Source organism: Caretta caretta, chromosome 4 (genome assembly GCF_965140235.1).
Source record: "Caretta caretta isolate rCarCar2 chromosome 4, rCarCar1.hap1, whole genome shotgun sequence".
Taxonomy (NCBI): domain Eukaryota; kingdom Metazoa; phylum Chordata; order Testudines; family Cheloniidae; genus Caretta; species Caretta caretta.
In genome coordinates this window covers 25,339,332-25,353,028 of record NC_134209.1, presented here as the reverse complement: position 1 = coordinate 25,353,028, position 13,697 = coordinate 25,339,332, and the positions used below count along the sequence as shown (strand labels likewise).

The window sequence follows — 13,697 nt, the reverse complement described above, 5'->3', positions numbered from 1 at the left end:
CAGAAGGGAATGCCCATTAAAATGTTGAGTTGATCTTTCCACCAATCCAGGAAGCTCCTCAGTTGTAGAGGAACCATCACCTGTTTGTCCAAGGTGCGGCTGCCTAGAAAACAGGTCATTCTGAGCCAGCCTGGAAAGAAGTGGAGACGTAGCCATGCGTGTTCGGTCACAAAATCGCAAGCTGTCATATGTCCTTATAGTAGTCCAAGGACTTCCCTGAACTGTCTGTACCAAACTTGATATGGTTATGAACTTGTCTAAGGGAAGGCAGGCCCTGGCTGTCAACGAGTTCAATGAAGCCCCTATAAACTGTATCTTCTTTATGAAGGTTAAGGTGAATTTCCTTACTTTCAGCTGAAGACCCAACTTTTGGAACAGAGCAAGGGCTCTCTGGGTGGAAGATAGCACAGCTTCATAATAATGGCCCTCGAGTAGCCAGTCATCCAGGTACTATTACTATTACTAACAGCTAACTATACTAACCAATCTTATCAAGCAACTCTAAGAAGAATACACAATAGCCACAGCACGCTCCAGGCAGGCACACTAGAGCTCCCTCTCCGGCCAAGGCGGTAGAATAGGAACTAAGGGTGGTTCACTCAAGCATCCCTATATAGCCTTGACATCTGGCATGAGGAGGTATAGGGCACATACACAGGTCAAACAGGCACAGGTAGTGGAAAAACCTCTGATCAAAGGGCTCAAGAGGCATATGCACAACTGAAGCAGAGCACCCATATGGACACTACTTCAAGAAGAATGCTTGGTTTTGAAATAATTATTCCATCCTTATAACATTACTAGTTATGTCCTCTCAACCTTAACTCCATCTTAAATGTAGTTTGTGTCTGGGAATTAGAGATTTTATATCTTTCCCCCAAATGCTAGAGAAATACAGAAATAAGGTGAAGGGGGCTGAGGAGAAAATCTCAGGCTATTCCATTTTCCCTTGTAGGTAGGTAAGAGCCTGCCAAGGCTGGAAATGGCTAAGGATGGTTAATAATATTAAGTTAACTCAAAGCTCTGTTCAAAATTATCAGTTCCTTTTGTCCTCATTACCTCATGTAGTAACTCTCAAATTTGAACTTACTGAGAGAAAATTAACATAGCAGGAACAATTTAAAATGTATTTTATATTTACCCAGAGACATAGCCAAATAAAAAGTGTGGAAAGTACAGTTCACTGAAAGTACCATTACATTCTGATATAGTTTATCAGGATGTGTCAGAAGCAATTTTCCATTCCATCTTTATTTATTAGGGCTATCCAGAAGATTCTAAGGCAGTTTTCCTTTTTGCTTTAGTTTAACAAGCTAAGAATTCTGTCAACACAGCATCTATTTGAAATTTATCATATCCAGAAATTTCAGCACAGGGACAGACTTTTATAAAGAAAAAAGTTAATATTAGACATGTTTTCACTTGATTTGATCTAGAAGTAATAACTCCTTTTGACAATATTGAGGGACACTTACTAAATCTATCAAAAAAGACGTGAAAAACAGAAGACTACTTACATTAATATTGGACAATGGACATTCCTTTCTGGCAAGTTTAAAGGCAAAATAAGATACTTGAAAGATATCGGGTCTCCGTTCTTGATCTGGTTCAAGCATGTACCCTGTAAAAGTGGATTGATTAAAATTTCTCTAATAGCAATTAAAGAAAATTTGCCTACGACATAGTACAAATGAAGAGTAAATGAGAATTAAACTACTTTACTAATTGATTTAGAATTTACTCATTTCAAAAAGTGGTTTTTACTTCTTTCAGACCAGTACTGAGTTAGAATGGTGTCTGTTGCCAAGAATATGTGGTTTATACTGTATGTTTTACTCTTTTGCTTGAATGAAAGAGTAGAAAATTTGCATTACCAGTCCTGAAGCTCAGCTGAATCAGTTGAACAGCAGACTTGTAAGGACTGCTAGGGATGCTATAAAACAAATTGCAAAGTGCTACACTAATAAGTTAAAAAAAAAAGTAGTTCGTATTTTAGGAAAACTGAGTCTCTCCACCAGCTAGATCAGAGTTATGTCTTCAAAACCTTCTTCTCCATGACTAGAATGAAAACAACTCAGGAATACCAGCCTTCTTGAAAAGCATTTTCTGAGATACAGAAATGTAAAACAGTGAGCCAACTAAAGGCATCACAGGTGGGCTGATGTGTAAATGTCACTGCATTTGGAACCGGCAACTTTTTTTTTTTTTTTTTTTTAATTAGAGGACCCATGCAAAAAACCACACACACACACACACACACCCCCACTCAAAACATAACCAAGTTCCATCTCTGAACACAATTTATGTTTTCTGAACTGACACAGCCAGCCATTTCATGAGAACATTATTCTATATGAATGTTAAAATTAGATGCAGACTAATTAAAAAGAGTGGATTTTAGACCAGCACCAATCCATGCGTCCGTTACAGAAACGGCATTATTAAAAACAAACTTACTGTTAATAAGTAATTCTGAAGTACACTCATTTTAATCCAGTGATTCTCAAACTGTGGGTCATGAACCCATTTTAATGGGGTCGCCAGGGCTGGCGTTAGACTTACTGGGGTTTGGGGCCCAAGACTGAGCCCCACCGCCCGGGACCAAAGCCCACGCCTGAGAACTTCAGCCTTGAGCAGCAGAGGTCAGGTTTCAACTTCAGCCCTGGGCGGTGGGGCTCAAGTTACAGGCCCCCCGCCCAGGGCTGAAGCCCTTGGCCTTTGACCCCTCTGCCCAGGGCAGCGGGGCTCAGGCTTCGGTCCCCCCTCATGGGGTCATGTAGTAAATTTTGTTGTCAGAAGGGGGTCATGGTACAGTGAAGTTTGAGAACCACTGATTTAATCAGTAAACTACCACAAATATTTAGGTTCACTACAGAGAGTAATGGCATGTAATTAACTAGTTTGGAATGCAATGCCTTCAATATAATAAATATAAATATGGAAACACCTAATGCACTGGAGAATTAAGCATCCATCCATCCTACATTTTTAAGCAAGGAAAAGTTCACATATGAAGGAAAAACATTTCAGTAAAAGTTCAATTTCAATCTTCCAAAGTATTCTACACAGAGCAAGAGGGAAAGTATTTTGAGTACGAAATACTTAAGTGTTTTGAGATATTTTAAAATAAATCACTTATTTGATTAAAAGAAAAAACATGAGCAAGCAAACCTTTCCATAATCGCACAGAAGCTTACCTTTTACACATTACAAAGAAATGCAGCTTGGAAACCAAAGAGTTATGTTTAAAAGTATGGCTCTTACACTAAACAGTAACTGGTTTCTTAAACTTCATTTTGGAAGTCTAGCCATGCCTGAAATCCTACACATCACATCCTTTACTTTTAACTTGCTTCAATTTGCCACTGAAAATGATAATCACAAAGAATAACCAGACAAATTTATAAGCCCGATTTTGTATGTAATGATATTTATAAGACGCTAAGCTAGCTGTGTCCCATCTGTGACCTAGACGCCAGTTGGTGGCCTGGAGGGTCACTACATGAAGAAAAAATGATATTTGACTCCAAATGAAAAATGTGTTCCTAAACAAGTGCAATTTTAAAAAATGAAGTGTTCAAAACAAACCCATCACTTCAGGGAGGACACAGGACACACTGTCTCGTGCTACTTCCCTTACAACAGCTCTGAGGTGCGAGTGCTCTGAGCTGCTGCTGTCCCTTTCCTGCTGCAGTTCTATCTCCTTCATCACATCACCAAGGAGAGAAAAATTCTGACTGCTCCACTGTCTGCTTCCGTGTGGAAGCCCCAGAAAGGGCAGCATAACAGCTTCACTAGCTCTGCCTGAGCTTAAGGGCGCACTAAGCAAAATACCACTCTCCTCTCCCATGCAGGGCAGGCCAGGAGAAGTTGAGCAACACCACCCTGTTACAGTTCCCCAATTCTTTGCCCTGGGAAATGCCTCAACTTATGTCTGCTGGCTGTGGTCCCCAAGGGACAATATGCCAACTGGGCACAGCCCAAGTGTTCATTCCAACTCAAGTGTCCACCCCAACCACTCAGATGCTCCCTTTTCAGGAGCTATGCCTCCCTCTATGCAGGAGCTAGAGCAGGTGTAGAGCTAGAAGACTTCCCTACATCGTGGTAAATCCTGAACGGTGCAGAGAGAGAACAGTGCAGAGAATCAGCCCCAAAATATTGATTGTAGACTCCTGACCATTCTGAAATACACTTGGCCCTCAGGATTAAGAGATTGGACACTACTGTAGTAAAACATTAGCAAATTTCACCCTAAAAATGAGATCTAGCCTCATTTCACATATTTGCAATAATCCAAGAGTTTAGTCAAAAAGGCTGGGGAAATACCATTTAAAAAAGATGACAAGAACAGCGTAAGATAGGATGGAAAAGTTGCAGTGTCACCACCACATGATCCTAGCCTGGTGCAAAATAGCTGGAAATGATGGCATCAGAAGCACCTGAGAAAGAAGTTTCAGACATTGCAAGTAGTGTGTGTGGGGGGGTGTCGGGGCACAATTAGGACCTCAATTCTATTAAGTTCCCCAAGCTAACAGAAGTAATATACTGCAGCTGGGAGAAACTGTGTGCAGCCCTCCTCTGAAAGAGGTATGTCACAACAAAGCTTTTGACAAACTCAAGGTTAAAAAGATAGATGCCTAGGGCTCAGAAGGATTTAGAGGCATATTTGGACTCATCCTGGATTTTAGTGTCCTGCTAAATACATGACAAAATCACCTGTAGTCTCGTGTGAACCAAGACTACACGATAAGTTACAGCCTATTAAAGTACACGTTGGTCAGAAATTTGCCAGTGAAGTCAGCATACTGAGCTCATCATTTAATAAGCTGTCAAATACAGAAACAATTATAAAAATAGAAAAATCTTTCTTAGATTCTGAACAAGAAGTTTATAGCAAGAACACGTCAGGAAACTTTAAAAGTATAATTTGCATCAGCCCAGGCTTTATCAAACAGTTTTGGGGTAATAGCCTTCCTGGCAACCTGGGAAACCAACTGAAATATGACAACATTCATTCTAGGAATCAAGAAAGGTCATAAGAATAAAGAACTAAACAGATCTGATTTGAAAGAGTGATTGTCTCAAATTAAATGTAAGTTTCAAGCGAGAGATTCTTCCTCATCTCTGGTGTGCACAGCCAGGTATCTGGAGTTAATTCTGATGAGAGTTCTGTTCCTACTTTTTGTTACTTTTCTCCAGGTAGAAAGCAAACCAAACAGAAATGTAAGACTGGTCTAGATGGACAACATTTTCTAGAACACATCTTGCTTTATCGACAAAGAAGGCAACACTGTTTTTATTCTTTAAAAAAGTGAGTGTGTAGAGGTACATTTCAAGTACTTAAATAATAATTACTTAAAGTTATGAGGTCTACGATTTAAACACAATTTTTCCCCAGAATTTTAAAATTTTGTTTGTTTTTCTGTCTATGGTAGCTTCTTCATTAAATTGATTAGAGCAATATAGGGCTATATTTGGGAGCATTGCAAGGAAGTGCAGGGGAAATTCTGTGCTATATCTCAGCATGGTTTTATGGATATCTGGTATTACCAGTGTGTTCTATAAACACTCTTTTTAAAAAGAAATGCATTTCTTGCTCCTTGCTACAAAAGTATCCTTGCAAATACTGCATAAGTATCCTTTCAAAACGTATGTTTTTTCCATCCTAGCTGCGATTCTGTCTTTTTAAGTTAGCTCAGGAGTAAACTCAACATTCCTCACAAAGCGGGGGTAGCTCAAAACTGATTATTTAAAAAAGACTGGCACAGGTAACTAGTTTTACTGAAGACACTATATATTACTTAGATTCTTATACAATAACCAATGTTGAAAATTTTACAGATATAGCTGGTTGTCCTATCAAAAAGTTTTTTGGGGGGGCTGTCCTCAATGTAAGTTTTCAGCAAGGAGGAGAAGAGACGCTGTAAACAATGGGGAGATCTGTAGGGAAGATCTTGAGGAAGGTGAAAGATCTCAGACAGGGATACCTTTTTAAAGAAAAATTTTAATATTTTATATTACCTAATGGAGCATGGATTGCTCACTGGCATAGGCTTCTTACACCGCTCACATGGCTTAAAGCCCAGGGACCAGGGCATGCCCTGTCCCTAGACCAAGTCTCTCCAGAGACTATCTATACTACACTTAACCACTAAGAAGTCCTAGAAACTACTAAAACTACTACTATTTACAGGTATATACACAAGAAAAAACTAGAACCACCACTGGTCAGTACAGCTTGCTAAGGCAAGAGGAGCGTTCCAGCACCATCACTGGTGGTAAGAAGGAACTGTAGGGGGAGGGGGTGTCCCTTCTACGGGCACATATGCATGTGACTCCAGAGGGCACCAGAGCCAGCCCCTATGGATACCACGGGGGAGGGAGGGGATTCCAACACCGGTGCAGGTGGCGAGCACACACCCCTACATGGAATGGACATGAGCAAGCACTTGAAGAAGAACTAAAAGGAAACTGTTTTGTTTTTTTTTCTTCATCAGAGCAGACAATTTTCCTTTTCAAGAGATTTCCTCAATGCAATGATCCCCCCTTCTTCCCCAGCAAAACCACAGATTTACTTTGATTTCTCAGACAGTGGAGATAAGGACTCTTCTGAACTTAGAACAAAGGTCTAAAAGTGGTGTCAGGGCAAGGTTAGATTATGTTTAAGCAAACCTTCAAATTCACTGATTTAAAGGACATTAACTATAAGTGCATACTGTAGGTAGGGAAGGTTACTAGTAGTAAGGTCTAATAAATTCACACAAAACAATTTTAAGTGCTGCCCAGCTACTTACTTATCAAACAATGTACATTATGGGTATATCGGGAATTGTCTGGAATGGTAAAATTTCCGTCACAAATAGCAACCTGACTCTCCCCAAAGGGAAGTGTGAAGAAACAAAGTTTATACAGCAAGCAGCCAAGTGCCTATAAAATAAAATTAAAAAAAAAAAAGAGAGAAGAAAGAAAAAAGTATTGTCATTGCAAAGTCTAAATGGCAATAAATCAGTGTAAAAAGTGAAGCTAGATTTAATAAATAACTTAAATGCTGGTCACTACTAATGCCTGCATAGACATTGAACATGGTAGCATTTTGAGTTAACACTCCATTGACATAACTTGGGATGTAAGCAATGACGTGATCTGAAGCAATTCTACAAGTGCTTTTTGTCCCTCCAACTGGATGCCAGACAGCAACTAAGCTGTTAACGTAAAGAAATTCAGAGAGGAAACTTACGTCTGTTTTTGAATTTTAAAAAAATCTATTTTTTAATTCAGATGAATATTCCAATATGTGTTTATACAGCAAAATTGCACGTGTAGAACAATCTAAACTGACAAATAAGAGTCCTTGAGCTCATGTTATTTTCCCATAAACTTTTTGATGGAATCTACTCAAGATGCACCTGTCTGGCATGTAGAAAAAAAGTAATCATGGAGTTGTTCTCCCATTTCAGTGATCTGAAAAAGTTCTTAAGTCCTCATTAGGTATTACAGATGTTGACAATGAAAGTGTTATATTTCATATAGTAATCAGATTTACCCTGGCTTCATTTCCTCAGTGGTTTTAGTAATTAAAAGTGTTGTTGTAGCAGTGTTGGTCCCAGGATTGTGGAAACACAAGGTGGGTGAGGTAATATCTTTTATTGGATCACTTCTGTTGGTGAAAGAGACAAGCTTTCAAACTACACAGAGCTTTTCTTCCAGTCTGGGAAAGATACTCACAGCATCACAGCGAAATACAAGGTGGAAACAATTGTTTAGCATAAGCAGTTAACACATATTGTAAGAGACTATTCAAGGTAAAGTGACCTGTGAACACCTCTGCAGTCATAGGACAAAAAAAATAGCAGGCTAGAGGGTTACCGATTGTTGTAATCAGCCTTAAATCCAGCGTCTTTATTGAGACCATGATTTCTGTGTCTAGCAAGGTTAGGAATTTAAGCTCCCAGGCTCATCTTTCGAAAGCATTATGCAGGTTCTCTTTGAGAACGAGGACTGAGGGGTAAGATATGGAATGATTGTTTTGTGAAAAGTGTTGGCCCATTAATGTTGTTTTTGTCTTATCACTTTTCTGTGAGAGTTCATTTGAGAGAGTAATGACTGGTTTCATTCACACAGTTGTTACTAGGGTATTTAGTGACTGAATGAAGCACACCTCGTTGCCATAGGCATGTGTAGGACACGTGGATCTTAAAAGGTATGTTATGGTGGGTAATGGTCATTATAGGAGCAGAGTTGACTCTGCAGGGTTTACATCTGTTATGGCAGGGCCAGTACCAGTTTGAGTTGATGTGTCCTGGTCTGTGGGGAGCTTGCCTCTATTCATGAGATTGGTGAGTCTGGGGGGTTGTTTTAAGGCCAGAAAAGAGGGTTCAGAAAAGATTTTTCAGGCTGTGGTCCCCATCAAGTATGGATTGTAATTGTTTAATGATACCCTATATGGGTATCATCATGTGTGGGTGAAACTAGACCATCGCTATGCTCTCAAATGAACTCTCACAGACCTATGACTGAAGAGGTGTTAACGTGTCCACTTCTCCTTGAACCGTCTCTTAGGCCTGGTCTACACTACAGAGTTAGGTCAAGGTAAGCTACCTTATCTAATAAGGATCTACCCTAAAATTTAGCTCCCACGGATATAAGGCACCCACTACATCAACTTACCTCCACTTCTGTGAGAGGCATAGTGCTTAGTTTGACACAGTTAGGGCAACACAGCATCCATGTAGACGCTACATTATTTACATAATAATGTAAATATTGGGCTGTGCGTCCCTGGGTAGAGTGGGGCTGCAGCTGCGAGCCCCGCATTGCCGACAGCTCAGGCTGTCAGCCCCAAAGCCCCAGCTGTCAGTACCCCACAATGCCCCACACAGTTAAGTCGGTGGAAGCACTCCTAGTGAGGACACACCACCGACAGAGGGCACAGTATGGACATGAAAAGCCCCATTAATTACTGTGGTTGCTATATGTCGACTTAACTTAGGTTGACTTAATTTTGTAGTGTAGATTTGCCCTTAGAATGCACATTAGCTACTCATGTTAAACAAATTCTTTTCCACCTTGTATTTAGCTGCAAAACTCTGGATACACACTACGATAAAGAACTCGTGGCACCAAATCTCAAAGCCAGATCTCCCCCCTCACAGGATCTCAAGGCCCAGATTCCAGCCTGAGCTCAAATATCTACACTGCAAATTTCATAACCCCACAGCCCAGCTCAGCTGACCTAGGCTAGCTGTGGCCTCTGCATATCTTTCCCAGACCTGAAGAGCTCTCCATAGCTCATAAGCTTGTCTCTTTCACCAATAGAGGTTAGTACAATAAAAGAGAGTGGCTCATCCACCTTGTTTCTTTAGCAACTAAAAGATGTTTAACGAACAGTACCAGCCACTCATTACAAATATTTATTTTTGTATTACATACCTTATTTTCTCATTGTTACTTTTCTCCTTACACTCAAATTATGTCCAGCTGGTTATTAATGAACTTTGCATTCTGATTATATATAGTGTAATAATCAGCAAATATAGCACTCTTCATCTTTAATGCACTCTGCAAATATTCACTATACATCATTAGTGATAATAAAATCTTATTTTTCACACTGAACTAAACATCGCTGACAGGGCTGAATGCACAGGAGCTGGTCACCTATTCAGTCTGTCTTATTTAAATCATACTTAAACAGGTTTCTATTGAAGCCATTGTTAACAACTGAGTCAGAGCGAGGGAAAATACTGATGTTACCTACATTTTGCACTAGTAGGCTAAAGAAAAAAAATACTAATCTAAATAATAATTCCCCTTTTACAGTACATCACGTATGCCAATAATTTTCTGTAGGAAAAGACAAAGCCATTATCTACAGCTATTTCTCTTTATCACCATTTCCCACACACTACTTCTGCTGCAAGAAGCCACACCTTATTCTCTCACTGCAAAGCCTTTATTTTGTATTTTCTGAGACGTTAACTTCCCTTTTATCAATTTTTTACTCTTAACAAAGCAGAACAACTCTACAAGAATTAGACCACCTTTTATATTACTTACCCAAATATCTGCCTTGGTAGTAACTGGTTTTCCTCCATAAAGATTAATCATTTCAGGAGCTCTGTATGACAGTGTTGTATACCTAGCAGAAAATAAGTAAAGTGGAACTGAGATGAAATGGAAGATTTGCAGTATACCTTTATTAGCCACCATTCATAAGCTAATATACACTAATCATTTTTAATATGGGTAATTGCCCACTACAGATTACTTATACACTATGTAAAATAGGTTTCAGAGTAGAAGCCATGTTAGTCTGTATTCGCAAAAAGAAAAGGATTACTTGTGGCACCTTAGAGACTATCAAATTTATTTGAGCATAAGCTTTCGTGAGCTACAGCTCACTTCATCGGATACATTCAGTGGAAAATACAGTGGGGAGATTTATATACATAGAGAACATGAAACAATGGGTGTTACCATACACACACACACACACACTGTAATGAGAGTGATCACTTAAGGTGAGCTATTACGGGGGTTGGGGGGGGTAAACAAGGGGAAATAGTTTTACTTTGTGTAATGAACCATCCACTCCCAGTCTCTATTCAAGCCTAAGTTAATTGTATCCAGTTTGCAAATTAATTCCAATTCAGCAGTCTCTCGTTGGAATCTGTTTTTGAAGTTTTTTTGTTGAAGAATTGCAACTTTTAGGTCTGTAATCAAGTGACCGAAGAGACTGAAGTGTTCTCCGACTGATTTTTGAATGTTATGACTGGGAGTGGATGGGTCATTACACAAAGTAAAACTATTTCCCCTTGTTTATTACCCCCCCCACCCCCCCCCCCACCGTTGGTAATCGCTCACTTTAAGTGATCACTCTCATTACAGTGTGTATGGTAACACCCATTGTTTCATGTTCTCTATGTATATAAATCTCCCCACTGTATTTTCCACTGAATGCATCCAATGAAGTGAGCTGTAGCTCACGAAAGCTTATGCTCAAATAAATTTGTTAGTCTCTAAGGTGCCACAAGTACTCCTTTTCTTCTTACTATGTAAAATAGTAAGTCATTACAGCATTCCTGTAAGCAACAAATGATGCTGTGTGGATTGATCATTGACCATCTATGCGGACATGGCAGTAGATATGCTGCTCATAGCTCAGCAAAAGTTTTTTGTTTTATGGAAAGAACCTTTTGCTGTTTTTCTATACTCTTAGAAGAATTACAACAAGTTATAACTATTGCAAATCAAATACACCAAGTTTATGAACACAAAAAAGTTTGTCTAAAGGTATCAAACTTGAACACCTGATTTTAATAAAATCAGGGAAATGATAAATATTTAATTCTTGTTATAGATTATCTTCAAAAGCAGCTACGAAAAAACTATTTCCAAATTACACCTTAGATTGTGGCATTTTAACTTCTCTTATTTTTTGATATTTTGCTCACACTACTCTAAAGGTATACACATTAACAGACCAGTCTCCTATTGAAGTTCTAAGCAACATGAAGCTAATGCTGGAAATATGGAGCATGAAAAGAGAAAGATGGAGCTAGAAAAGCCAAGAGTGATTTTTTTCATAGCAGTATGTCTACTATTTTTTGGTAACTTTTCTTGAAAAATTTTGCAGTCAAAGCCAAACCCAGATGCTGAAGTTACATCTTTGAACTGGTTTCAGAGTAACAGCCGTGTTAGTCTGTATTCGCAAAAAGAAAAGGAGTACTTGTGGCACCTTAGAGACTAACCAATTTATTTGAGCATAAGCTTTCGTGAGGTACAGCTCACTTCATTGAACTGATTCTTGCTAGTTAAAAACTAAGCATATTCCAGGGATATTGAGTCTCATATTAGCAAATAACAGTGTGTTTATAAAATGTAACATATCATTCCCAAATGTATGTATCTTAAGTAGTAGTTTCAAAAAGGTGTACATTTATTTTCCATTTAAGTTCTGAATAATACATAGTTACTCTTCAGCACCAACCATCTTTAGCAGGCAAACAAAACAAATAAATTTTAAACTTGAACACATGCACAATTTCTCTGATTAAACAGAGTGGAAATGACGTGGATCTTACTAGATCCATCATTAGGACAGATCTAGACCTTAGTAAGTTAGTATGAAGCCTTTTTCCAGTGTCAGCAATCATACAGGCTGATTGAGCCTGTTCTTATTAGTTGTCTTTCAATAGCACCCAGATGTCTCAACAATGTGCTAACAAACTTGCACATCAAATAACTTTGAATCTAAGGTCTCACAATTCTGTAATTAACAACATGTTGGTACAATAGTTCACGTGTATGCTGTAAACTGCAGGTCAGGGGCCTAAACAGGAATGAAGCAAGGCTTAGAACACTGCAGGTTCTTAGGGGGAAAGAGCCAAGAGAGTACAAGTATCACAAGATTGCATATATTCTAAGTTTAATGTATTACCTGGAGGCATCAAACTTTTTGTAATTAACACTCTACTGTTAGCGTATTCACTTTAAATTTTGCAGGAATTGCCTGTAGGTTAACTGAAATAGCATCAACATTACCAGGTATTCCTACTATCTTGCTATGCCTATTTTAGGTATTTGCATAGCCCTGATCACTACTAAGGAAGTGGTTAACAACAGGAACGTATCTTCAGGAGTTGTGCACTTAAATCAACCACCCTGAACACTAATTTGTTCCTAGCTAGTCCCTTACGTTTCCATTAATGTACATAACATATAATAAGTTCTGTGCTGCTAAGAGAATTAATTAGTGCTTACAAATAGCTGTTTAAGTGAACTTACTTTTTAATTTCTTCTTCAACTACATTAACACCATCTTTCTGAGGATTAAGGAATTTGTTAGTGGCACTGCCAAAGTCACAAAGGACATAGTTTCCATTGTCATTCAACAAAATATTCTCTACCTTAAAAGGAAAAATGAAACAATCAGGTAAATTGACAAACTGAAAGACAAAAAAAACAGTGTAGTGTCCAATTTTATAGAAAGCAGCTAAGTCTTCCCTCTAATTTTCAGTTAGTGTTAACAAACCTGTCATGTATTAATATTCTGAACATTCTAAAGAAATTTAGCATTAATAGTAAAACAATAACTTCATCATTACCTCATTAGGTCACCAGTAGTGCCAAAATCTATTCTACAAGAATGTGATGCCTAACCTACCTAACGTTTTTCATTTAATCTTCTGGGTACGGTTCTGCAGACAGACTTTGTTCTTCTCCCCATATATAAGCGGGCAGCTTTTGCACACTATGAGATGTCCTCCACATTACAAGTCATCTTTTGTCAGCTGCTCAATAGCAGCAAACATTTCAGCTCATTACCTTTTAGTGGAACTCTTACCTTCAGGTCCCGGTGAACTATTGGGGTTTTGCAGTGATGCAACCTGGCAACAGCTTCACAGGTGTCACAAAATATCCTCAGCACTTCTGGCTCAGTAAAGCCTGTCTGAAGTCTCTGATTCATCTGATTTACGACTTGCCCCGCTACAGCAGAAACATAACTTTGTAAAAGTAACTCTTTTTAACGATCTTTCAAAATGTTGTGTGGCCTTGAATCTAACAAAGTGTGTTTCTATTTAAAACCTTATCTATATGCACTCAAAATGTTTCAACCTCTTGTCAAAAAATTAAACAAGTTTTTAATCAACCACTCTTGCTGTTTTTCAAACAGGGCTAATACACCCCCATCCCCC

The 13,697-nt window shown here is 38.7% G+C and overlaps 1 protein-coding gene across 2 annotated transcripts in view; it reads right to left on the bottom strand.

The window, feature by feature from the left end:
- The window catches only part of BMP2K (BMP2 inducible kinase), a 106,028-nt gene that overhangs the window by 48,562 nt on the left and 43,769 nt on the right, over nt 1–13,697 (bottom strand). For both annotated transcript variants that reach the window (XM_048846643.2, XM_048846644.2), the window contains exons 4-8: nt 13,346–13,488; nt 12,787–12,908; nt 10,057–10,138; nt 6,795–6,927; nt 1,518–1,621 (exon numbers count right to left, since the gene is read on the bottom strand). In XM_048846643.2, the coding sequence (XP_048702600.2) occupies nt 1,518–1,621; nt 6,795–6,927; nt 10,057–10,138; nt 12,787–12,908; nt 13,346–13,488 (584 nt within the window). The remainder of the gene's footprint in view (nt 1–1,517; nt 1,622–6,794; nt 6,928–10,056; nt 10,139–12,786; nt 12,909–13,345; nt 13,489–13,697) is intronic.